Source organism: Phyllostomus discolor, chromosome 8 (genome assembly GCF_004126475.2).
Source record: "Phyllostomus discolor isolate MPI-MPIP mPhyDis1 chromosome 8, mPhyDis1.pri.v3, whole genome shotgun sequence".
NCBI lineage: Eukaryota > Metazoa > Chordata > Mammalia > Chiroptera > Phyllostomidae > Phyllostomus > Phyllostomus discolor.
The window spans coordinates 104109402-104134726 of NC_040910.2; the positions used below are offsets into that span (position 1 = coordinate 104109402).

The 25325-nt window shown below is 36.7% G+C and overlaps 1 protein-coding gene across 1 annotated transcript; it reads right to left on the reverse strand.

Moving 5' to 3' along the window:
• Positions 1-1293: 1293 nt before the first annotated feature.
• On the reverse strand, positions 1294-21617 carry FBXO47 (F-box protein 47). The gene is made up of 11 exons (XM_028522082.2): positions 21430-21617; positions 18976-19182; positions 18406-18576; positions 15670-15746; positions 13547-13624; positions 10952-11060; positions 8784-8960; positions 7707-7853; positions 6915-7057; positions 3746-3905; positions 1294-3085 (listed from the first exon to the last, which is right to left on the reverse strand). The coding sequence occupies exons 2-11, from the start codon at positions 19154-19156 to the stop codon at positions 2973-2975; spliced, it is 1356 nt and encodes a 451-aa protein (XP_028377883.1). The 5' UTR covers positions 19157-19182; positions 21430-21617; the 3' UTR covers positions 1294-2972.
• Between the last annotated feature and the right edge of the window lie 3708 nt (positions 21618-25325).

A 25325-nucleotide genomic window follows, 5' to 3' on the forward strand; every position in this document is an offset into this window, starting at 1 on the left:
TTGCACCGTGTGCTGAGCACCTCACACTTGCTCTAATCTCCAAAGGTGAAAAATCTTTGTTATCAACAGAACAACCGGAAGCACAAACTAAGTCATCTGAGGATTGAAAAGGGGCCCATTGTTCATGCTATGGAGAGCAGCCTTGAACTCTTAAATGCCTGAAAGGTTTCCCAAATAATTTACTGCCTGCATTGTGAAAAGGATAAAGCTGAGGAGTCAGAAGGGCAGGAGAAGGAAGCACTCAAGAAAGAACAAAGTTTTATGGTTTCAAAAGGTACAGAGTATTTATCACAAGATATAAACTTTAAATTAGTTTCTAAGAAAAGTAGCATCATTTTTGGTCATTAGTATTATTATGGTGTCGTGTGTGTGTGTTTAGAAACAATAGTAAAGATAAATTAATGATGTGTCATTGAGTTCTTGGGGCTTGCTTTCTGGTAGAAGTAAAAATCACCCTACAAATTGAAGTCAGAGGAGACTGAGGAAATCACTATCAAAAGGAATGAGAGAGCTAGGAGCCCAGGTTAATCTTCTGAGTCAGAAGAAGGTACAGGATAAATGATCTGCCCTGCTAGTAATTTACGTCATTGTTGTTATAACTGTCCTGGAGCTAGTTAGAAATGGGCAGTCCCTTAATGTGAGGCTATTCATTTCGCAGACGTCCCTTTTTTGTGGCACTCTGATTGCATAAGTCAGCACTTAAACATCCATGTTAATAACACATGCTTTTTGCAAACTAATCTGCCACTTTAAAATTTGGTATCACATTTTATTCCTAATGACAAAAGTATTCAGCAAAAAAAAAAAAAAAACTGGACTGCTGAATTGAGGAAACTGCAAATTTAGTCTCAAATGTTATTTTATCTATTAATAATTGAATGAAAAAATTTTCATTTACTTTTTATGGGTAGCAAGATGATACCATTCATCTATTCCACCCAAAGAATGAATCAGATGTTTATGTTCCAAATTTCTAGGGGGTGAGATAACAATCTCACAGTGATCGAGAATAACGCAATAATGTGTCTCTAAAAATACACAGCACAGTCATGTCAGTTCAAGTGTGTGATGAGATTCAAAATCCAGGTCAAAAATCTTTTAAATTAAACCATTTTTCCTTTGTAAAGTTTCTAAAAACAACTGCTGTCAAGATTTGGGCAATTCAAGGCATGCAAGGAAACCTCACAAAGCGAAGTTGCTTCTCTAAGAGAATGAAACAATATCTATCTAGTAAAATGTTCAAAATATTCATTATTTATATTAAAATTTTAATTTTTTCTTCATTTTTCTTTCCCCCCACAAATAATCTAATGGAATACATCCTCAACTTGGAATCACCAGTGTTTTCTAAATAGATGAGGTTTTTGAAAGAATGTGTGAGAAAAAGGGTGAGAGAGAAAAGAAAAAGCTAATTAAGGTGTTGTTTTGTTCTCCGGTATCTGCCAACTTTTAATCTTCATCATTTAGTTGTGAATTGGAAGGAAGAAAATGAAAATGAGAGGAAGAAAATGAAACAGGATAAAAGCAAAAACTGTGTTTTGCATAAATATGCAAATGCTATAAACTCTGGAGAAACAATTCCTGCCACGGATGGAGTTACAGCTGAACAATCCGTCAAAGAAAGGCAGTTAATTTCTGACCCTCCATGAAAGAAAGTTAAGTGCTTATGCTACTGAAATACAGCAAAATCTTATCACACATTTTATATTTTCTCCACAATTTTCACTCTTCCTCAATCCTATTAAATCTGTTACTGGGCCCCTCTTGCCAAATATTTGAGAATTTCCCACAATTTATACCCTACTTCTGCAGGTAATTTCTATACCTTCTAATGTTTCTTCCCTTTATGAGCTCATGAGGTGAGTTAAATCAAGAGCTTAGGAAAAGAAAGCCAGCCGCCAACAAGCTGAGTGGGAAGGGGTGCGTCTTCAGCAGGAGTAAAATGGTCAAACCCAGGAGGAGAGAATGAGAGACCCAGGAGGGCTCCAGCAGCATTTCAGCTCCAGTTAGGCAGATCATTTCCTGCTTTCATAGTAAACTGGTGGTGGCAGGTCCTACTCAGGCTGAAATAGTCCTGGAGCTTCTTGGAATTCATTCACTTGAGTGAAGAAAAACCCCATTCACGGGCTGCTCTAATATCCATGCTTGCAGTTTCCTTCAAGTTCTATTCTTTAAGATAGGGAGAAAGGCTTTCGAAAGAAGTGCAAATTATTTATGCATATTGTTCTGGCCGCAGAATAGGTATTTTTCTTTCATCTTATATTTTCCCTTATTTGCAACACTTTAATCCCCAGGAAATAAAAGATGATTTGTATTAAAACAATATATACCCTATTCATAGGTTTTTGTATGATCTGTCTTAAAGAAAGAAAGATATATTTGTATATGTGTAAGTACATACATACATACACATGAATATGGATATACACGTACACGTGTACTTCCTTTGGTTTTTTATCTTAGTTCATACAAAATGAGTATGAACCACATGCCAAGAAGGTGGTAAAAAATGTGATTTATATCTGCACATTTCAAAATATCATTTTGCAAACCTTTACAAAACATTCTAGGCTATGTCTACACAACCTAAGCAAAGTGGAGAGACACATACTGTTTAATGAACTTGGGTCTGCTCAATTATAAAGCAAAATTTTCTGGTTTCAACGATCCACACATGCAGGTTGACTGGCCCCAGATTCTGAGACACTAATGTTCCACTTATTTTGTTGTTAGGTTTACCAAAATCTGAAGAGGCACAACTTGTTTTTCAGAGAAATCTCAATATATTCTTGAGTTTGCCTGTAATTTTTATATTATTAGTGGTCTAAGCAGTTGCCACCTAAAATTCTATGCAACTTTAGAATTACTTAGGTGATAAAAAGTCCCTTGGGTACTATTCTTTGTGGAGAAGTAGCATTCTTCTAATTGTTAGTTCAGTGAGGTAGTCTCTAAATGCAAGGCTGTCTGAGTATTTAGGTAGAGGCAGAATCCACGGTCAAATACAGGACCTCCTTATGGAAGTTAGCCTGAGCGTGCACAAGATGGAACAAATTCAAAAAGTTTCTGTCCTCTTCATCATGGTCTCCTATATGCCAGTACACAGGAATGAACAGTAGGGGGGAAAACGACAGTTAAGTTTTAAAATATATGATCTATTTAAAACATAAGATGTTCCAATTTTCCCTAATAATATGTAACAGAAAACTAGTTAGTGATCTTTGCTAAGTCAGATGTTAGGCACTGAAATCATGGAATTTTATAAGAGCACTGAATTAGAAGTCAGAAGAAAAGGATGCTGGTCCATGTTTCATTGTTTCTAACTTCATGACCTAGGGCAAGTCAGATAATTTCTCTAAGCTTTAGTTTTCTCATCTGTAAAACAGGACTAATTGTCATGTTGGCTACCTAATAAAACTGTAAAATATATATATTAAAACTACATAAATATAGTATATTATTATGATGATTATGATAGTTGAGTGAGCAAGTTAAAATGTTTTGCTCTGCAAAACTGAAATTGGTTCCTTTGAGGACAGACTCCTCAATTTTGTTTTCCGCTAAAATAAATACCTGATTTAAGAAGTGACAAAACCAGAACTAAATATATCTCATGGAAAACAAACAAAAAAGTCTAGTACTACTATTCTTAGTTTAGAAATAAAAGTCTACACAGAATTATCCCTGTCTTAAGTGGAGACTAGATGCACCTCGTTCACACCCGTGCACCATCTACACGCATACTCACCAGACATGACTGACTGCAGCATTTCCATGATAATACATGCAAATGCATTTGCCACATTCTGTAGGAAGTTGTGTTTATCCACTGAAGTATTGAAGACTTTACAGAGTCTTTGCATTATTTTTACTGTCCAGTCCATGCAGTATAGTTCTTTCTCGCACACCTGATTTAGACATACAAAGCATTATGGTAAACCTCCATGTGAAGCTATAAAATTTGAAAATTGTATTAACTATGACAGTTTATGATTTTACATAATTTATTACATATGATAATACATTGCATCTATAAGTGGAAAATATTTTTATATCTAACACTCCTTTGCTTTCAAATGGTACAATTTTAGTGGAAAGTGTATAAGAAATAAAAGTCTGGTTCATGATTATCATACAATATTATTTTTAAAATTTATTTTTCAATTATAGCTCACATTCAATATTATTCTGTATTAATTTCAGATGTACATCATAGTGGCTAGAAAATCATGTCCTTTGGAGTGGTCCCGCTGATGTTTCAGGCAGTCACCTGGCCCACACACAGTTACCGTGACATCATCGACTACGTTCCCTGTGCTGTGATCTGCATCTCTGTGACTGTTCTGTGACTGTTCTGTGACTATCCACTGTACTTGTTAATCCCTGCCCCTTTTTCACCCAGACCCCTAATCCCTCTCCCCTCTGACAATTGTCTGCCTGTCCTCTTATCATAGAATATTAGTAGTGTAAGAACTAATATTGAAAACAATTACTAAGCATATGAAAAATAAGACTTCTGCTCATTCGCTCATTCAATAAATATTTACTGAGCACATGTAAGTACAATGGTAAGCCATAAAGACAATGGAAGTACAATGGTGAGCCATAAAGACAATGGAAGTACAATGGTAAGCCATAAAGATGGTGCTTCTATTTTCAGGAAGTCCAATCAGGGTAACAGAAATACAAGAAATTTCAATAGGCAAGAGAATTTTATAGTATTACCAACTTTCCCTCTTGAGAGTTATAGAAAATATTTATCTTACTTAAAAAAGAGAAATATTTAAAGAAAAGACTACATGTTAATAGCTAAATCTGAGAAGGTTTGTTTGCTAACATTTTAAATGGCCAATTTAGCTTATATAACTGAATAATATACAGCATGAAAATAAACTTTACAGTAGTGTAACTAAATAATGTTATCTGACAGGAAGGAGTATTGACTACTTATGTGTCAAGCAGGGCACAAAGCACTATGAAAGAAGCAAGTGACACAGTCCTGGATTTCAAAGAACTTACAGTCTGTTTTGGGAGGTGACTTACTCCACACATAAAATGGCTTAAAAACACTATTAGCAAATGAAGATAAAGAGAAGACGAATCTGAGGCAATTTAGGGAAAATTAATGATCAGAGTTGAGATGATTATCAGGAAAGGATTTTGGGAGAAGGCTTCTTCACCCCCAGCAACTTCCTCTCATTCTGTTTGCTGTGGTGCTGCCCAAGTGACCTTTCCCAAACCTGAAACTGGTGGTGTCCCTCCCCCTCCTGGAACTCTCCAGCAGCTCCCTACTAGGGGATGTGTCCGAGCTCCGCAGAGAGTCTACGGAAGACCCTTCACTGCCTGGCCTCTCCCTTTCTGTCTAACCTCACCTTCTTTTCCTCTTCTGCACATTTTACCCTTCAGAAACAATACTGGGCTGCTTATATATAGCGATGAAATCCCATTGCTTTCTCTTTTGGAGGAAATCTGCTTAATTATTAAAATAAATATTTGCCCCTGCTGGTGTAGCTCAGTGGATTGAGCACCAGCCTGCAAACTGCAAGGTTACAGGTTTGATTCCCAGGCAGGGCACATGCCTGGGTTGCGGGCCAGGTCCCCAGCTGGGGGTGCGCAAGAGGCAACTGCACATTGATGTTTCTCTCCCCCTCTTTCTCCCTCCTTTCCCCTCTCTCTAGAAATAAATAAATAAAATATTAAAAAAGAAAATAAACATTTATATTGAAAATACAGTTAATTTAGTAGCTTTATTCACATTTCAGAAAGAGCCACAGAAGTTTCATTCATGTTTTCAGCAGCTGAGTTGGTAATGATCCCGCCTCCATTTCATAGGAAGTGGACTACATCCAAGTACTCCTCACAACAGCCACCGGGAAGAGTACTTCGCTGCTTTTGAAGCACGGGTTGGGCAGGCATCCGCGATGGTACCACAATAAATTATCTGTCTCGTCTATCTGCCTGGGGAACTTCTACTCATTTTTTAAAACAAATTGGGATTGGGAAAACCCTCTTTGTGCTCAACATTTACCAGCATTGGTTCCTTTTCGCTACCTCTGCTTGTATCTTTTTGTACATATATTTTTACTCTTATCTCACTGAGTTTATTTACATATACCTTGGTGTCTCTTAAAAGACTGTAATTCTCTGCTTTTGGTCAGAGAATTGTCCTGTTAATTTCCATAGTTCTAGAATCTCACACAATGTATGGCCCATAGTAAACACTCAATTTGTGTAAAATGAATAAATATTAAAAATATTTTGAAGTGTTTTGTTTTGAAAAACATTTTAACTGTAAAAGTGGAGAGAACAGTATGATGGGCCCCCTGTACCCACTTTCTGGCCTATCCATCTTGATTCACCTTCATCTCCATTCACTGCCACATCCTCTCCCTGCTGCTCATTGGTTATTCTGAAGCAAATCAAATGGAGCACTTTATTTTCTAACAGAATTTTTTTTTAAAGAATATAGCTTGGGCCCCGGCTGGGTAGCTCGGTTGTTTGGAGCATCATCCTGATACACCAAGGTTGTGGGTTCAGTCCCCTATCAGGGCACATACAAGAATCAACTGATGAATGCATAAGTAAGGGGAACAACAGATCGATGTCTCTCTCTCTCTCTCTCTCTCTCAAATTAATTTTAAAGATTAAATAAAAATAAAAAATAATAAAACTTGGCAGAGCTGTAAAATGACAATCTAGACATGAAGTGGGGAGAGGGTAATACAGGGAATAATTCCAAATCTGATAGTTTATTGTTACATACACTGCAAAATTTTACAAGTATGTATAAAAAATATATTTATGTACTTATTCTTTCAAAGTGTTTTGTACATGTTTTAGTTCCTTCAGGGCAGCTCCCTGGCAGGTCAACTATAATGTTAAACAACTTGTCAGAGAAAAACTCATTTTTCACTTACCAAAGCCAGAAAGACTATCAGTCTTGCGAGTTCAGTGGCCCGTCCGTTCACAGCTTTACTAGCCATGAACGTGAAACAGATGTCGTTCCCGCACAGGATTAGGAGACGCGCGTTATTTTCCAGAAGCCACTCCCGAGGAACCACTTTTATTAGAGGAAGAACAGTTATTTAATGAGAAATTGCACGATAGCTTGAGTAAACATCATTAATTACAAGCACTGTTACATCATTTAACTGGAAATACAGTTAGCATCAAGGGAAAAGCTCAGAAAAAAATGCTTTAGTTTTACAGTTACAGCATTGAACTGGAGACAGAGATTACTGCCATGTCATGGAGGGTCTCACAGATGTACTAGTAATATAGTCAAAGCATTTTTCCTACACAGAGATCAACAGGCAAGGTGTCCTAATCCCATGAAAGGAAAGAAATCTTGAAAACTTCAGAATCTCAAGGATTATGCATAAATGGGAAAAATCATTTCACCTCTGCCATACCATTAGGAAAGGGTTTCTTCTTACACAACCTAGGAGAGTGTTTCTGAGAACTTACAAGATGAGACTAATTATGAAGCTTTCAAATAATAATAGTAATATATATTTATAACATTCATAATTAAAGGAAAGTAAGTTAATTATATGCATTCTCTTCAAACATGCCAATTCTTTAAATGTTAGAGCACTTAACAATTTCAAATACGCAAGTCATTTGTTACCTGTACAACTATCCTTATTTTATAACTGTATTCTAATAATAAATTTCTGTTACTCTGTGAGATAAATATATTATTTTACCTGATAGTTCATCTATAAGACTGATAACATCATCTGCTGTCCACTCTTTGATGCCTGTGTCATATAGTAAGTTAATGGCATCAGCCAAACCTTTCAGACTGGATTCATCTGTAGGTTCTTCTATCATTTTCTGCCAAACCACTTGTCCTGAATAATTGAAACAAAAATTAGGTTATGACAGAATAGTTGGGTTTGTGATAAAGACTTCATGGATTGTTTAAAAAGGAAATTGGATTGCATAATGGAATTCATTACTTATATATGCTACTTTCAATTTTAGTAACAATATAAATTTGAATGTCTCTGACTGATACGATGAAGCACAGCAACAACAGCTGAATGAGGAAAAGGTAGTGTCACCAAGCGTAGCTTCTAGTTCAAAGATAATGCTATCCCTAAAACAGAAATTGGAATAGACAGTTAATGTAATCTTACTGAAATAAAATAAAACCTGAAAAAGAGAACATGCTGTATTTGAGGATCTTCCAAACATTTAATCAAAACAGAGTAATCCAGTCAATTTTTGATTATTTACCTACAACCAATTCTCTTTGTGAATTACACAACAAAATTTAATCACAGATTGGCTTCTTGCTGCTATTCAACATACTTTAAACTGGTTACCTGCTGATGTGAGGCAATGTGAACTAAAGAACTGCATGCTAATTTTAACATTAATCTACAATTCATTAGAAATGCAAAAAAATGCACAAAAAATCATATTATACACCCAAAATTAAGTAAAACATCAATTCCAATTACAACTTTGATTTACTGGCACTACTGGTCCCCTCCAGCAAGTATAATCTTTAATTAATATAATGTTTAAAAGTGAAAAGTAGCTATTTTAGGTAAACCAGACATGATAGGAATATACTTGGTAACGGCCTTCAGGGAACAATTTCTGTCTTGAAGCTTAAGTTATGCACAAATTAATGTAGTACAAATCTGTGAAACTGGGAAATAGTTCAGTCATCAGGAATGATGAAACTTAGCAGGCACAAAAAGATAGGCTTCCTAAAGTAAAAGTAATTAACCAGCTTTGTAACATATGTTGCTAAAAAAATAGATGCTCACCATCCTGAGGAGATATTGGTCCAAAAATGATGTACAGCAATCTTGCCTGATTCACCATTGGCCATGGCTTTAATATACACGTCAGCCAAAAAGCAGAATCACTTCTTTGTGTCCAATGATCAAGCAGAACATTCCTACAGAACAGTCTGATCCTCAGCTCCAGTTTTCGGGCATTTCCTATGAGGACAAGAACTTGTAAACCATTCTTCCTGGTAAGGGTGATGTGCATAGTGGACAGGTCGAAGACATACTTCATTAATATATGCTTTGTATTGAAAGCATTACTTCATTTTCCTCTGTAAAAGTTTTAGATTATCAAGGAATTATTTTTAAACAGCTTTATTGAGATATAATTTACATATCATTCAATTTGCCCATTTAAAGTGTATAATTCAAAGGTTTTTAGTATATTCACAGATATATGCAGCCATCACCAAGTAAGTTTAGAACATCTGATCACCTCAGAAAGAAATCCTGCTCTTTTAGCTACCACTCCCCTCTCCCTCCGTACTCTATCATCCCCAGCCCTAAGCAGCCAATAATCTACTTTCTGTCTCTATAGATTTCCCTGCTCTGGAGTTTTATATGAATGAATCATAGAGTATGTGGCATTTTGTGACTGGCTCCTTTCCCTTAGCATGATGTTTTCAAGATTCATCCATATACTGGCAGGTATCAGTACTTCATTCATTTTTAGGGTTAAATAATACTCCACTGTAAATATAACACATTTTCCTTATCCATTCACCCATTCATTGATGGACAGGTGGGTTGGTTCTACCTTTTGGCTATTCTAAATAATGCTACTATTAACATTCATGTACAAGTTTCTGGGTGGACATGTGTTTTCATTTCTCTTGTGGATATACATAGGGATGAAACTGCTGGGTCATATGGCAACTCTATATTTAATCATTTGAAGAACTTGCCAGACTGTTTTTAAAATTTATTTATTTATTTATTTTTATTTTAAAAGATTTTATTGATTTAGAGAGAGGGAAAGGAAGAGAGAAAGAGAGGGAGAGAAACATCAATGTGTGGTTGCATCTTGTACGCCCCCTACTGGGGACCCTGCCTGCAACCCAGGCATGTTCCCTGACTGGGAATGGAACCAGTGACCCTTTGATTCTCAGGCTGGCACTCAATCCACTGAGCTACACCAGCTAGGGCCTGCTTTCTGACTTTTTGATTCCAGTCATCCTAGTGGGTATCAAGTGGTATTTTGTGGGGTTTTTTAACAGCATTATTGAAATATGTATAATTTACATATGATAGAATTTTATTCACTTAAAGCATATCATTCAATAGTTTTTATTATATTACTATTTTTGAATTTTTAAAATATTTTATTTATTTATTATTATTTTTTAGAGACAAGAAGAGAGGGAGAAAGAGAAGGAGAGAGATGTCAATGTGTGGTTGCTGCTGGTGAGCCCTCTACCAGGAACCTGGCCCACAACCTAGGCATGTGCCCTGACTGGGAATCGAACTAGTGACCCCTTGGTTCACAGGCTGATGCTCAATCCATTGAGCCACACCAGCCAGGGCTCATGTTATTAATATGTTTATAAATGGTTTCATATTAAAAGTATAATTTGATAACCTTTTCTCTCAAATTACATTTTGAGATTTAGCTATATTAACACACTTGGTTCTTAGTTCATCTGTTTTAACTGCTGAGGGTTTTAATTACATGAATGTGCCACAGTTCATTTATCCATCCTTCTGACAGTGGGCACTTAGGTTGTTTCGCTCTCCACGGTTATATCCTGCACTCCTCGTTCTTATACACGTCTCCTTGTGCAAACTGTGGAGTGTTTCAGAGTGAAACTGCTGGGTTGTAGGATCCCATAATTTTTGAAATATGAAGTATTTCAGGTACATATGAAGGTTTAAAGAATACTATCATGAACAACTTTGTATCTTCCACCACCTTAAGGAACAAAATATTATTACTACAGTTGAAGGCCTCTGAGTACTTCTCTTTCTCTAATTACATGCGACTTGGGCCTCCTTATCCAATTCAGTGGTTACCATTCCCTTACATTTCTTGGTTCTTTAACTATAAATGAATGCCACCATTTGTTTTTAAATATACTTTTGAACTGTGGGTTTTTTTTCTATTTTAATTTTCTGTGTAATGTTATTTCTGAACTGTAGTTCTTTACCTGGTTTGCTGAAGACAGTGGTCTGCACCTTGCGGGAGAGGCTGGTCAGCTCGCACAAGAAGTTAAAAACACGATGGCACTCCAGTTCATCCCAACCTGCTGTTAAGATCTGAGGATAATAAAATGAAGGAAACAATGCAGATGTTCAGACCATCAAATCAAAACATAAGTCACCACTGCCTTGTGAACACGTGACTGTTATAGCACATGCTCCAGGTGGTGTATGATCTTATCCACTATGGAACTGTTGAAACTAGTAAGAAATTTTACATAAACAAAATATAGAAATGCTTCAAATTCAATTTCTTTTTTTTTTAAGGAGTATGTTTTCAGAGAACTTCCAATGCTACTAAATCCCTAACTCTGACGTATGAAGAAAATAACGGATCTTAGAACACAGCTCTAGACATCTGACCCAGAAGCCAGCTGTGGCTTACTTTTAGATGAAAATCGAACCCTTCTGACCCCCTCTAGCTATCAGTTATGATATTGCTTACAAATGATAAGGATTTCACTTAATATGACAATTCATAAGCATTTATGACATTTGGATGTGAACAGAAAAATGTCATTAGGACAAAATTTAATAATAATTATTTTAATAATTATTTTTTAGTAAACCCAAATGTACAGTTAAACATATATGAAAGAGAAATTCCAGTGGTGTATTATTATGCAATTGACCCTTGAACAACACAGGTTTGAACTGCACAGGTCCACCTTTATGCAGATTTTTTTTCCAACAAATATGTGTACTTGAAAAGTGAAAAGATTTTTTTCTTTTTTTTTTAAGATTTTACTTATCTATTTTTAGAGAGAGGAAGAGAGAAAGAGAAACATAGATATGTGAGAGATATATCAATAGGTTGCCTCTAGCAGGCCCCCAACTGGGGACCTGGCTCACAACCCAGGCACATGCCCTGACTGGAAATCAAACCAGCAACTTTTCCGTTCATAGGCCGGCACTCAATTCACTGAGCCACACCTTGTGTACTCTTTTCAGTGCAAAGTTGGGAGGACACAGATGTGGAGAGCTGACTGAGAGCATACAATGCTGTATGCATTGATCTAAGCCATTTTATATAGGGGACTTGAGCATCCATGGATTTTGGTACCTGTGTGGGGTCCTGGAGCCAATTCCCCTTGAATACCAAGAAACAACTTAAATTGGGAGGGAGTCAAAAGCTATACATAGATTTTTGACTGTACGTAGGTTGGCACCTCTAACCCCTGTGTTTTCAAGGGTCAACTGTAATTGTATTTTGAAAAAGTTGATCAATCACATAAATTTTTCTTAAAATAGTTGACCTAGATTTCAGTAGTATAAAAATTAAGCTTATTATCTCTGTAAGGACACAAGAAACCTCGAACATTAGTTAATTCTGTTGAAGGATACTCAGTGGACAAGGCTTTGGAGGGAGACTTACTTTTCACTTTATATCATTTTGTACCTTTTGAAATTTACATAAATACATGTGTTCATATTACCTGTCCAAGACAGATTTTTTCATTTCTTTGGGACAGGCTGGTAGGCTGGGATATAAGCAAGATTATTGTAAGACTATTGTAGACCTGATAAGGTTGTTGTAAGTTTTAAATAAGCTAGTACATTGCTTAGAATAGTATATTAGTAATACATTATTAATATTGAATAACATTAAACTATAATGATATTATCTTCTTCATTTACAATAAAAGACTAGTCAAAAGTGTTCTTAAAATTATATAGCTGATTTTTTCTAGTTCGATTATCACTGATGTATAACATTGTATAAATTAAAGGTTTACAATGTAGTAGTTTTATATCATACATATCGCAAATTAATTATCACAATAAGGTTAGTTACATCTATCACCTCCCATAGTTACAATTTTTCTAAAGTCACATCTTAAATAAATAGCCCAAGACTTAAAATTCATTATACACACACACACACACACACACACACACACTCCTCACCTCACACTACTTCTACTCTTTATAATAGTGGACAGAAACTTTGAGGACTTTGGTAAAGAACTATGTGACATTTCTTACCAGTGAGAAATCCAAGAAGAAAATCTGAGGTAGCAAACATTATTAGATTAACACATTCTCAAATCTTTACAATCTTATTTTGTTGTTTTTTTATTATTATTACTTTTTTTTAACCTATGGAACAACACATTACATGTTCTACTTGTCAACAGTTCAAAAATATTTCTTTTCTTCTTTCATTAAAAAAAATGTACATGCCCTGGCTGGTATGGCTCAGTGGACTGAGTGCCAGCTTATGAACCAAAGAGTCACCAGTTTGATTCCCAGTCAGGGTAGATGCCTGGGTTGCAGGCCAGGTCCCCAGAGTAGGGTATGCAAGAAGCAACCACACATTGATATTTTAGCCCTGGCTGTATAGTTCAGTGGACTGAGTGTGGGTGTGTACCAAAGGATTGCCAGTTTGATTCCCAGACAGGGCACATGCCTGGGTCACAGGCCAGGTCTCCAGTAGGGGCCACATGAGAGGCAACCCCACATTGATGTTTCTCCCTCTCTTTTTCCCTCCCTCCCCCTCTGTCTAAAAATAAATAAATAAAATCTTTAATAACAAAATGTACCTGTAAAAACATGCCGTAACACGATAATCCTAAACATTGCATAGGAGCTGCACAACCATTGAATTTAAAACAGGAAACCTGTAAAGAGAACAACTATTAATTCATCCTTTTCGGTGGAACTGTAAAACAACTTGACATTCAAATTTAATGGAACTATGTAAGCATTTTTTCAGTCTTAACTGAAAGTAACTAACATGTTAAATAATTGATTAGCATTGTCATATAGGTAGGCATTACAAAAGATAAAAAGCAGGCCCTGCCTGGTGTCTGGTGCCACTGAGTGGACTGAGTGCCGGCCTGCGAAGTGAAGGGTCCTCCTGTTGGGTTCCCAACCAGAGCACGTGCCCTGGCTGCAGGACCAGTCCCCAGTTAGGGGCGTGCGAAAGGCACCCAGTCATCGTTTTTCTCACTCATGGATCTTTCTCTCCTTCTCTTTCTCCCTCCCTTACCCCCTCTCTGAGAATAAATAAAATCTCTACACTTGACCTTAGCCAAAAGGCTGAGAAGCGATAACATAAAATCTGTATTTTAAAAAAAGACATAAAAAACAAAGACTGCCTTCAAGGAGCTCACAATTTATTTTATTTTTAAGATTTTATTTATTTATTTTTAGACAGAGGGGAAGTGGGGGATAAAGAGAGAGAGAGAAACATCAATGTGTGGTTTCCTCTTGCATACCCACCACCAGGGATGAGATCCACAACCTAGGCATGCGCCCTGACTGGGAATCAAACTGGTGACCCTTTGGTTCACAGGATGATGCTCAATCCACTGAGCCACACCAGCCAGGGCAAGGAGCTCACAACTTAGTTAGCAGAATAAGATACACACATGTGAAGTTATTTTGATAATTCAGGTTAGAATATATAAAAATGATAAAATGACTGAAAAATAGGATACCACACACTATAAAAGCAGGGAAATGATTCATTTGGGAATGATTTTTAAAGCTTATGAAGGATGTGAAACAAGCAATGTCTTAAAGTAGGATTCAAATATATAACAAATGGAAAGAGTTGGTGAGGGAAACAATAAGGGCAAAATTGTACAGGGGTAGGAATAAAACAGTTTATTTGGGAAGAAAGATATAACCAACTTAACTAGGTTCAAAGTAATAGGAAGTACAGTTGCATTGTTAGGGAGAACCTTAAATACCACCTATGGACTTTGGAATTTGTCTTGCTGAACTGAGTAGCCACTGAAAGATTTTTAAGCAAGAAAATCAGCTTGATGAAAGTGATGCTTTAGGAAGAATAACCTTGATTCAGTGTGCAGAATGTGTTGGGGACAAATGATCTTTGGATGGCAGAAAGATCATCTGGGAAGCTGCTGCAATAATATAGACCTGAATTCAATGCAAATATCGAGATGGAAAAAGCCAGTGCTTCAGAAATACTTTGCATACTACTGGTTGTAGAACTGAGCCATCAGCATGGCATTTGGGTTGGTGCAGTAAAGCTCATTTTTTTCATAGACATTATGCCCAACACACTGATATACATATCCAAGTCATAAATTGTCACAAAAGGGTTGTCATTTTATATATTAAAATACTTTCTGATGTTTTTGTATATTTAGTAAGATTTTAACATTCAGAAATTATTTCATTTTTTTAGAAATTATTTCATTTTAATAAAGCATCTAAATCACTACTTCAAAACATCCTCATGATTCCCATGTGAGGTAAAAATACTTTTACACTTGAATAAACCTAATAAACTTAAATGATGTACCATACTTAGTTATATATAAAATTATTTTATAATAAGTAAAGGACTACTATACTACATTTTGGTGTTTTATACTCTTCGAGTACTTGGTAAAATATTAAATTATCATTGATCAGTTTAGTACTAATTCATGAAGTTCTACTAATTAAGGATAGATTTTAAATGAGTATAAAACAATGATAAAATATCTTCACTAGAAATCAAGATTGTGAACTAATTCAAAAGTATGTCAAGGTTGCAGGTTCAATGCTCAGTCAGGGCACACACAAGAATCAACCAATGAATGCATAAATAAGTGAAACATCAAATCAATGTTTCTGTCTGTCTGTCTCTCTTCCCTACCCTCTCTCTCAAAAAAATCAATAAATTAAAAAAAAGGAAGTATGATCTTACTTCAGCGAGTATCTTGTGAATGTACTTTAGTCTTTCCTTTGTGGGTAGCAACAGTGTACATCTTTTAAATAGTAAACCTGAGAAAGTAAAAAAACAAAAACAAAAACAACATGAAAAAAGGTGACAATGCAATCAATTAAAAAATATCTATAAAGCACAGCATAATGGTTCCTGAAAGTCAAGTGTGGTATGCTGTGGTGGACTGTGAGCTGATGTGGTTTATAAGAGAAAGTTTGGGAGGAAGGGTGTAAAACATTTATATGTTGATGACCAAGTGGCTTTGATCTTTACCTAAGAGGCACTGGCATAAAATTTTATAAAATATTGTGAAATTGATACTATAGGACAGATATGGAAAAGTTTTAAATTATTTAGATTTAAAAAGATACAATAACAAGACATTAAATAGACTAGGGAAACTTTATATTGTCTTTATTCCATAGAAAACATATTTCAGTATCTCTTGAAATTAATCTCATGTCCACAAAGAAAAATATTTTGAATTGTTAATGCAAAACATAGAAATGGGAAAAGAGATTTTGTATTCTTTTCAGAAAATAAAAAAAAAATTAAGTCATAAGTCTTTAAAATTCCAGAGACTTTAAGTCATTTTTGCTCACAGAAAATGTTCAGTTTGGGTTAATTATCTATTTCTCTCTACAAATATATCCTTTTATGGAGCTTGCATGATAAGAATGTATAGAATTTTGTGTCCAGATATTTAAAAAAGAAACAAAATCCCTTCCATTTCCCAGTGAGATATGTAATTTCAACTACAGTGACAGGAAGTGAATGATCTGTTTCCTCTAACTTTAAATGGTCTGTTTTCCTAAAATGGCAATATTTTGTTAACATTCCTATGAGGGCAAATGTCCTCAAATTAAAAGTAAGATATATGGCAGAAATATATATACCTGCATATCATTTTCTTCAGTTTTCAGCTTCTCTGCATTTACTTTTTAACATAATATAAATATTACTGTATATACTTCATAGAACATATGGGAATCTAATTTATTTTTAGAAGTTGTTATGTTTGGGTAACACATGACCGGAATTAAGTCTTAAACATAAACCCTCCCTATTTTTGTACATAAAAAGACATTTTCAGTGTTTGGCTTTTAGACTGAGTTTTTTCCTTTTGTGCTTTGGCATCCAGTCCCATGGCGTGTCATAGCTGGGGAATTGTAAGCTATAATTGTATGTTGGTTGCCTTTTCTAATGTAAAACTCCTATTTTTAAGGGTTGCAATTTAACATAAAAACCAATACCAGCTGACTTTTTTTAACACAGGTGCTCTGCGATACCCTTTAGAGACCAACTTCTTTAATTTCTTTTTACTAAAATAGAGTCAGACGTAATGTTCTTTCCACACTAGCCATCTGCTCTGTTTTTGCGTGAAGAAGCAAATTAAAATTTATAATACTCAAAGAGCAGGATTCTGAAAATGTTATTTTAATGTCTGAAAATAAGAACAGATCAGACAGGAATAGTAACAGGAGAAAATGGTAAGTACATCAAACATTTACCAAAAGAATCAGTCATAAGCCAGGTGTCTGCATCAAAACTAAATGTAAGGTTGAAATCATTGCATGAATAAATCTGTTTTAAAAGGCTACCTATTAAGATCAATGTACATTTGTATTTTTAACTGACTTATACATATAATTGTCTTAAGGCTTTTTTGTTTGTTTAAGCAATTGAGACTTGGTCAGGGAGAAAAAATTCTTTCAGATCAAAACCAAAGAATAAGCACTTTTACCCAATCAACTACCATTTCCTCTGCACCGAATGATATCTGCAAAAAATATTTACAATAACAAGTAACAAAAAGTAATTGCATATTCTGTTACAGACTTTACTAAGCCTAATTCAATATCGAAGCCAGTAACATTATAGTCAAATTATATACCTTTAATTTAGTCTTATAAAATATACTTGTCAATACAGCTTTATATATTTATACATCGATATATTCTTATTTTATTATCTTAAAGCTAGGCATTCTTTGGCTACTAAAAGATAAAAGTTAGTTAACTTTGTATGCTTTTATTTAAATATCAACATCACTTTGATGTTTGGTTTTATTGCCATGCTTTGTTTAATTAGAAGGTGATTTCTAATTTAATTGGTGTCATTAGTCAAGTCAAAATTAGAATTTTATTTCTGCACTCTTAGGGAGAATAAAAATCAATAAAAGGGGTGAAAGATGAATACAAATCAAGGGCAAAAGATCACAGAAATTTCCTTTGATAAGGTTAATTTAATCACAACATAATGATTTATTAGTAAATGTATACAGTGCTTTAAAAAACACTGTTTCTGATAAAAGAAGAAATGATCTTCCACAATAATGTGTTTAAATTTCTATGTTAAGGCCCAGGTTATGGTTGAAAGGGAAAAAAGGTATCAAGGTAAAACTCATCAGATCCATAGAAATACATCAATTTCCTAAACTGGTAAGTCACCTAGAAAATACACATAGGTGACATTGTATCCACATGACATCACAAGGACTCACACTTTTTACGTTAAATTACACTCTCTCATCTTTAAACTTAAGTGTAAGGAAACGTTGTTAAGGGAAAGTCCTCACACTGAAGAGTAAAAGCATCATAGAAATAGGCATATATTAGAAAATATTCTATTTCCCATGAGTCTTACAGAATTGTATGATAAAATCCCCTTAGTTAAGTATGGTTCTTTACTTGTTACAATTCCTACTACGTAAATTACCTAGAGATCTGTAGTGTTCCAGTATAGCAGAGTCTTGCCTCTCGCCAGGCAGCTCAGGGTTGTGAAAGTCCTGTAGTAAAAGCCTTTTGCTTCCTGATGCGGTCGAGATATAATTAACAATGTGCTGGCTGAAAGTTTTGGACACCATGCTTAGTATGCTGATGTCCTTCACTACCAAAGGAAAAATACATACATGTGTGTGAATGGCTTAGATACAAAAATGTCACTGTTAGCACAATGTGAAAACTTATGTTAGCCCATTAGTAACATTAAATAATAGTAAAACTAAAGAGGGAAATCTAAAATTGCTTTAAATCCAGTGCTCAATAAATTAGAAATATTTTGGGATGTAACAGTCATACTACCATGTCATTATAATGAGAAGCATGCTTAAAGAGTTTGAGTATTCTTTCTCACTGTATCCCTTACCTAACAAAAATAAAGCTTTATAAAATAAACTTAACATGAACACTACTAATTCTAGCAGGGCCAAAGATAACAAACTAGTTTTTGGGGAAAATAAGAATATTTGAGTGTCTACGTACCCTGCTCATAGTCCCCAAACCTCACCTGACAAATATCTTAAGATTATTTGGAATATTTCCAATGGCAAGGCTTTAAAATTTCCAAGCGTTGATAAGGGCTGAGAATCGGAGTAAAGGGTGCTGGAAACACAGCTGGACCGACGATTACTACGTCTATATTTCTGGTTGGGAATCAAAGTGAAGCTGGTATTCACTCTAGATGCCATCCTTTTTCTTATCGTGTGAACTTATCCTGGTTAGACAAACAAAAGTACAAGAGACAAAAAAAGGAAAAAAAGGACATTATAGTGATGAAGAGATGGGTTTTTTTTGTTGTTGTTTGTTTTTAATGAAGAGGTTGATATTTTCATGGGAAATAGTTGTCGCTGTATATTTATAAAACTTTTAATATGGTGTCCAATGTATGGAGTTCCCACCGGTAGAATCCATTATTCATCTCAGTATGATGTGAAATATTTAAAAATAGTTTCCTTGTTAGCCAAATATTCTAGATAGATTAAGAGTTTTAGTAGAAAATGAGGATGTATTTGGGTAAAATACATTCTAAGAAAAGAAATATGCAAAAAAGTTTACATATAGAAAAACTTTTACAAAAGAAACCAATATAACAAATTCAACACATTCAACGTAGCTTTAAAATTTTGTAGTAATGTTTTTCTATTTCCCTAAAACTAAACACTGACATCGTTATTCAGAAACAATAAAAACAAAAGGATAAAAAATAAAGACTTTCATTTTAGAGACTTCAAGCAGTGAAATGAAAGACTTATCAAATCAATAAGACTCGAGTAAATAAATAAACAATAAATGTTCCTCAATTTCACCTTTGGATAATAGTCACTGATAAGTCTCAGGAAGGGGTTCCATAACTTGATTTCAAAATGAACATTTCCTAGAGAAAACTTACTAAAGTCACTGATAATTTACTTATACTAAAGAGTAACTTAAAAAAAAAAGTGTCACACGCAGTGACATTGTCACTACGGCCCCGACCCAGAAAACACCGCCTGACCTTGTATATATACATGCACATGCAATGTACACGCACGTGCAAAGTACACGCACATGCGATGTACACGTAAAGCACGAGCGCGAGTGGGCAACCACAACCCCCGGCGGAAGCTCCTCCTCTACGAAGTAACAACTGAGATGTTTCGTCTCCGAGTTACAAGTGTATTTGACCAAAATGCACGGTCTCCTTCCGTCAGGAAATTGCTAAAATCACATTGTTACGTATTTATCCTAAAAGGTTACATATCAACTCATACCAGCTGAAAATCAGCTACGCACTTACACACACAGCCCAGAAATGTGGTGCTTAGTGAAACACACAGTGGAAGACCTCCTCCTCCAAGACCTTACTTATGCTTTGCTTCAGCTCCAACGGCTGTTTAAATGAGCAGATATTTTACAAATAATCGTTGAATTTATATATGTAACCTGTGCCTTGCCAAAATGTTTACAAAATACAACAAAAACAAAGCAACGATCACATTTGCTTGTAAACACTTTGGTTTATAGCATGCCAGGATTTCATGTTTATATTTCTTTTTTTTTAAAGGGGGGAGGGATCCCTGTCCATAGTATTTTGTAACCTTTTTCAATTACAGTCGCAACTGCAATCCCTTCCACCGCTAGCAGACATGCTTCTACAAGTCATGCATTTTCAGGGCTGCATAGGACTCCAACAAGTGGGAGAACCTTAATTTGTTTAATCCATAAGGTCGGGGGGGGGGGGGTTGCCCTCTCCTAGTAGGCATTTTAAAGCACTACCATCGTGATCAAACACCAGTCCGGCCCAGGACTCGCTCCTCTGCGAGGCTCCTGGGGGCCCGGGGCCCCTGCTGCCTGGGGGGCCTCCGGCGTGGCGACCGGGGTGGGGGGGGGCGGGGGCGGGGGGGAACACAGACTTCAAACCCCGAGAGTGAAGACGCAAAGCCCAGGTCCTTCTACACGAAAGCCTCTTTTTTTTAACGAGTTTACATTTTCCTTTCAGACCTGAAGGTTTTGGGGGGGGAGCTAGCAGACCTTTTTTTTTTTTGAGAAATGTCAAGGTGTAAACCAAATTACTGGTTCCCTCTCACGGCTCCGGAGGACGATCATCACCGACCCAAACCTCAGAATTACAGGGGTTCCGAGCCCCGGGGCCTCCCACGCACTTGGGACTGTCTGGGAAAGACTTCGAGCGCCCTCTTGGGTGAGCTTGTACCCCGCCTTTCCGGAAAAAAACCGTCCGCCAGCAACTCACCGGGGTTTCGAGTTTGTTTGGACTTTTCAGAAAACCCCTTTTTGAAGAGACCCGCCCCATCTGCTCGGGTGTTAGCCCAAAACGTCTCCGAAGAGGCAACCTAGGGAGGGCGGGCCAGAGACGGGCCGACGGGAGACTCACACCACCCTGGGATGCATTTTTTCCCCCCTTCACTCCATCAGAAGCGGAAACGATCTCGAGAGAATATTGGGGAAACAAATCTCTTTTTACCACAGATTTTGACAGTTTTCCGGCTAAAGGATCACAGGAAGATGGGATCTAGTCGTTTTGCCCCACCATCCTCAAGTTTCTTAATGTTTACAAAACAAAAAAGTCTCCTCAAGGTTTCCCCTCCGAGGAGAGACAAGGTCCGGCTCTGCTCCGCTCCGGAGCGGCGCTCCAGCCTCCCAGGAGCCCCAGAGGCCTCGAGAAGCCTTTCGAATCCTCCCAGGAGCCCCAGCGGGAGGGAGGCCCCGCCCCCTCATGAATAATAATAAACACCGACTCCCATAGTGCCCTCCTCCCTCATGAATAATTAACAGCCACGAGATCCTCGGACCCCCAGGCCAAAAGCCACCCTTCGCTCCAAGCCGAGGACAGGAAGGGGTGGAGCCATGAGACTGGGAGGGGGAGGGGAGGGTACAAAGGAAGAACCCCAATCGAGCGAGCCACACATCTGCTCTCAACCACTTCCTGTTCTTTTGAACCTAGTTTTGAGTCTATTATTTATTTCCTCCACCCCCAATAGGATAAGTTACAAGGGCTTTCATCAAAACTTCTGTTGGAAAACAACCTCCAAAGATTCCCTTTGAAACCCATCTGGATGCCTGGAATCAAAGAAAGTTGAGGGCCTCCAGCCTCGCAAGATGGAGTCCAAGACGCATCTGTCTAGGTTGGCCGTCCTCCCTTGAACATTAAGTTATCATTAATTAGCTCACTCATTCAGTAGCTATTTACCGAAGCCTGCTCTGCACCAGTCACTGGGGTAGGTCCTAAGGATACAACAGAGAACAGGACACACGAAGTTTCCTGCCTTAATGGAGTTTGTTATTTTAATAGGCAAGATAGCAGAATAAACAGACAAAATAAACTACAGATAGAGAGCAATGCTATGGAGGGAATAAGGTAACAAAATAAGAAGGTAAGGGTGGGCACCTGTACCTACTTTAAATAGACAGGTCTGGAAGGTCCCTCTGAGGAGGTTGCATTTAGATTTTATTTATTTCTTTTTTAGATAGAGGAGAAGGGAAGGAGAAAGAGGGAGAGAAAAACCAATGTGTGGTTGCTCTCATACTCCCCCAGCTGGGGACCTGGCCCACAACCCAGGCATGTGCCCTGACTGGGAATCGAACCAGCGACCCTTTGGTTCACAGGCCAGCACTCAACCCCTGGGACACATCAGCCAGGACTGGATATTTTTAAATGAGTGTCATCATAAACTGAAAGATGGTAATAAATAAATTTACTCAATGTTTAAGCCTGTTCATAGCTCTGTTGGGATATGATGAGTCAGAAGGAGCAAATAGCACAGCTGTGAGTGGGTATTATCTCCTTTCACAATCTTTTTTCAAAAGAAGCCTTCCCCCATGATAAGTGCTCAGAATAGTTTGGGATTCTGATTTTATGAACCCTTAGATGGCATCAAGCTCTAGGCAGCTCTATGAGAAAACCTTGAGATAATATGGATTCAGATATGAAGGAAATGGCCTTTGGCCTCCACCCTCTAAAGCCAGTTCAACACCCAACTAGCAATAAATTTAATCCCATATTTTATGTTTTATGATTGAATTGTTTGGGCTCCACTTTTAGTCAGCATTATGATGGGAGCTCTGGAAAATGGTTTTAATTATTTTTTAAAATTAAAGCCAATGAGCTACAGACAGAGCAAATACTAGCCGGAAACATCTGATAAAGAGCTGTAATTTAAAATATACAAAGAACTGTTAAAACTCAACTCTAAGAAAATGAACAAACAACGAGCAAAAGACCTGAACAGATACCTCACCAAAGGAGATATACAGATGGCAAATAAGCATATGAAAAGATGCTCCACATAATATGTCATCAGGGAACTGCACATGTAAACAACAATGAGATCTCATTATGCACCTATTAAAGGGCCAAAATCCAAAACACTGATAATACCAAATGCTGGTGAGGATGTGGAACCATAGGAACTGTCATTCATTGCAAAATAGTACAGGCACTTTGGAAGACAGTTTGGAAATTTCTTACAAAACATTTACCCAAGGGAGTTGGAAACTAACATCCACACAATTACCGGCACATGGATGTTTATAGCAGCTTTATTCACGATTGCCAAAACTTGGAAGCAACCAAGATGTCTGCCAGTAAGTGATTAGATTAATAAACTGTGGTACATCCAGATGAATATTATTCAGTGCTAACAAGAAATGAACTATTAAGCCATGAAAAGACCTGGAGGAATTTTAAATGCATATTACTAAGTGAAAGAAGCCAATCTGAAAAGGCTACATACGGTTATGATTCCAACTACATGACACGTGAAAGAGGCAAAACTGTGGAGACAGTAAAAAATCAGTGGTTGCCAGGGGCTTCGGAGGAAGGGGGAATGAATAGGCAGAACACAGAGGACTTTTAGGGCAGTGAAACAATTCTGTATGATACTATAATGCTAGCTATATCTCATTATACATTTGTGAAAGCCCATAGAATGTACAATACCAAAAGTGAACCCTAATGTAAACTACAGACTTTGGAAGCCAATGATGTATTTATGCACATTAATTTTAACAAATGTACCACTCTGTGGGGTATTTTGGCACAGGGGGAGGTTATGCGTGGCGAAGGGGCAGGGACAAAAAATTTCAGTACTGTCCACTCAGTTTTGCTGTGAACCTAAAACTACTTTAAAAAATAAAGTTGATATGTAAAAGAAAAAATTAAGGCCAGCACTTGGCCTTTAATTTAGGAAAATTTTTTTCTAATTAAAAATCTAGACTTTCTGCCCTGGCTCAGTGGATTGAGTGCTGGCCTGCAAACCAAAGGGTTGCTGGTTCGATTCCCAGTCAGGGCACATGCCTGGGTTGCTGGCCAGGTCCTGAGCTGGGAGTGCATGAGAGGCAACCACGCATTGATTTATCTCTTCCTCTCTTTCTCCTTCCCTTCCTCTCTAAAAATAAAAGTAAATAAAACCTTCAAAAAAATCTAGACTTTCTAGACATAAAGCAGTCCGATTTTTTAAAAAATATGTGCACGCATACCAGGTTGTGTGTGTCTGTGTGAAAGTAGGCGGCATTATATCCTTGTCTTCTCAAAACACAAAAATGAAATGTTTCAGAAATCTTCAAAAGATACTTTAAGAAAAAAAAATTCTTCTATTCTGTTAAGTACTTGTTATCAGACCTCGTGAACTCGGCCCTAACAGCAATGAGAGCAAATTCTGTATGAGAAGAGTTGGCAGGGCAGTCATCACAAACCACGGGACAAGTATGACTAATACTCCCCTGTGGGGTAAACTGTGAAGAAATGAATTTCCAGAGAGTCAAAGTTGAGGCTTGACTCACTTGGAATTCTTTACAAATTGAAAACACTGAAACTGGGAAAACTCCGAAAACTATAATTTTTATTAATTGGCTGGAATTGCTAAGCAAGCAAACCTAAGGATCAAGGGGATTGACTGGGGTTACCGAAAGAACGCTTGTCAAGCAGAAATAGGTGCTGTAATTCTTCCAGCAGGTGGCAGCAGAGAGCTGTATAACGTTAAATATGTTTTCCCTCTTGCTGTGTGGAAACCCTTAACCATAGAGAGAACTGAAAAGCACTTTAGCTGTCACAGAACACCTTTGGTTTACAGATGAAGAAACAGTTAATCCAAAGAGATTACGCAAACTTCCTAAGGCAAAACTCTTCACTGAAATAAATTCTTTGAAACGTGCCTGGTTATGCATATATTTCACTTACAATCCCATTACACTGGAGGCAAACGAATTTAATTAGATATGAAAATGTAATATTTCATATGCAATATTTCATATGAAATATTAAATTATGATAGAATAGCTTTTGAACTATTTACAGAACTCTTCCCCTATTTTTATTAAAACTTTTATTTTAAAGAGGCCATCTGAAAGCTGTCTGATGGG

Coding starts and splice junctions, on each gene's coding strand:
- FBXO47 (XM_028522082.2), bottom strand. CDS start 19,156: ATGGCATCTAGAGTGAATACCAGCTTCACTTTGATTCCCAACCAGAAA. Junction 15,747..18,405: donor GGAACACTACAGATCTCTAG/GTAATTTACGTA, acceptor TTACTTTCTCAG/GTTTACTATTTAAAAGATGT. Junction 13,625..15,669: donor TTCACAAGATACTCGCTGAA/GTAAGATCATAC, acceptor TTCTCTTTACAG/GTTTCCTGTTTTAAATTCAA.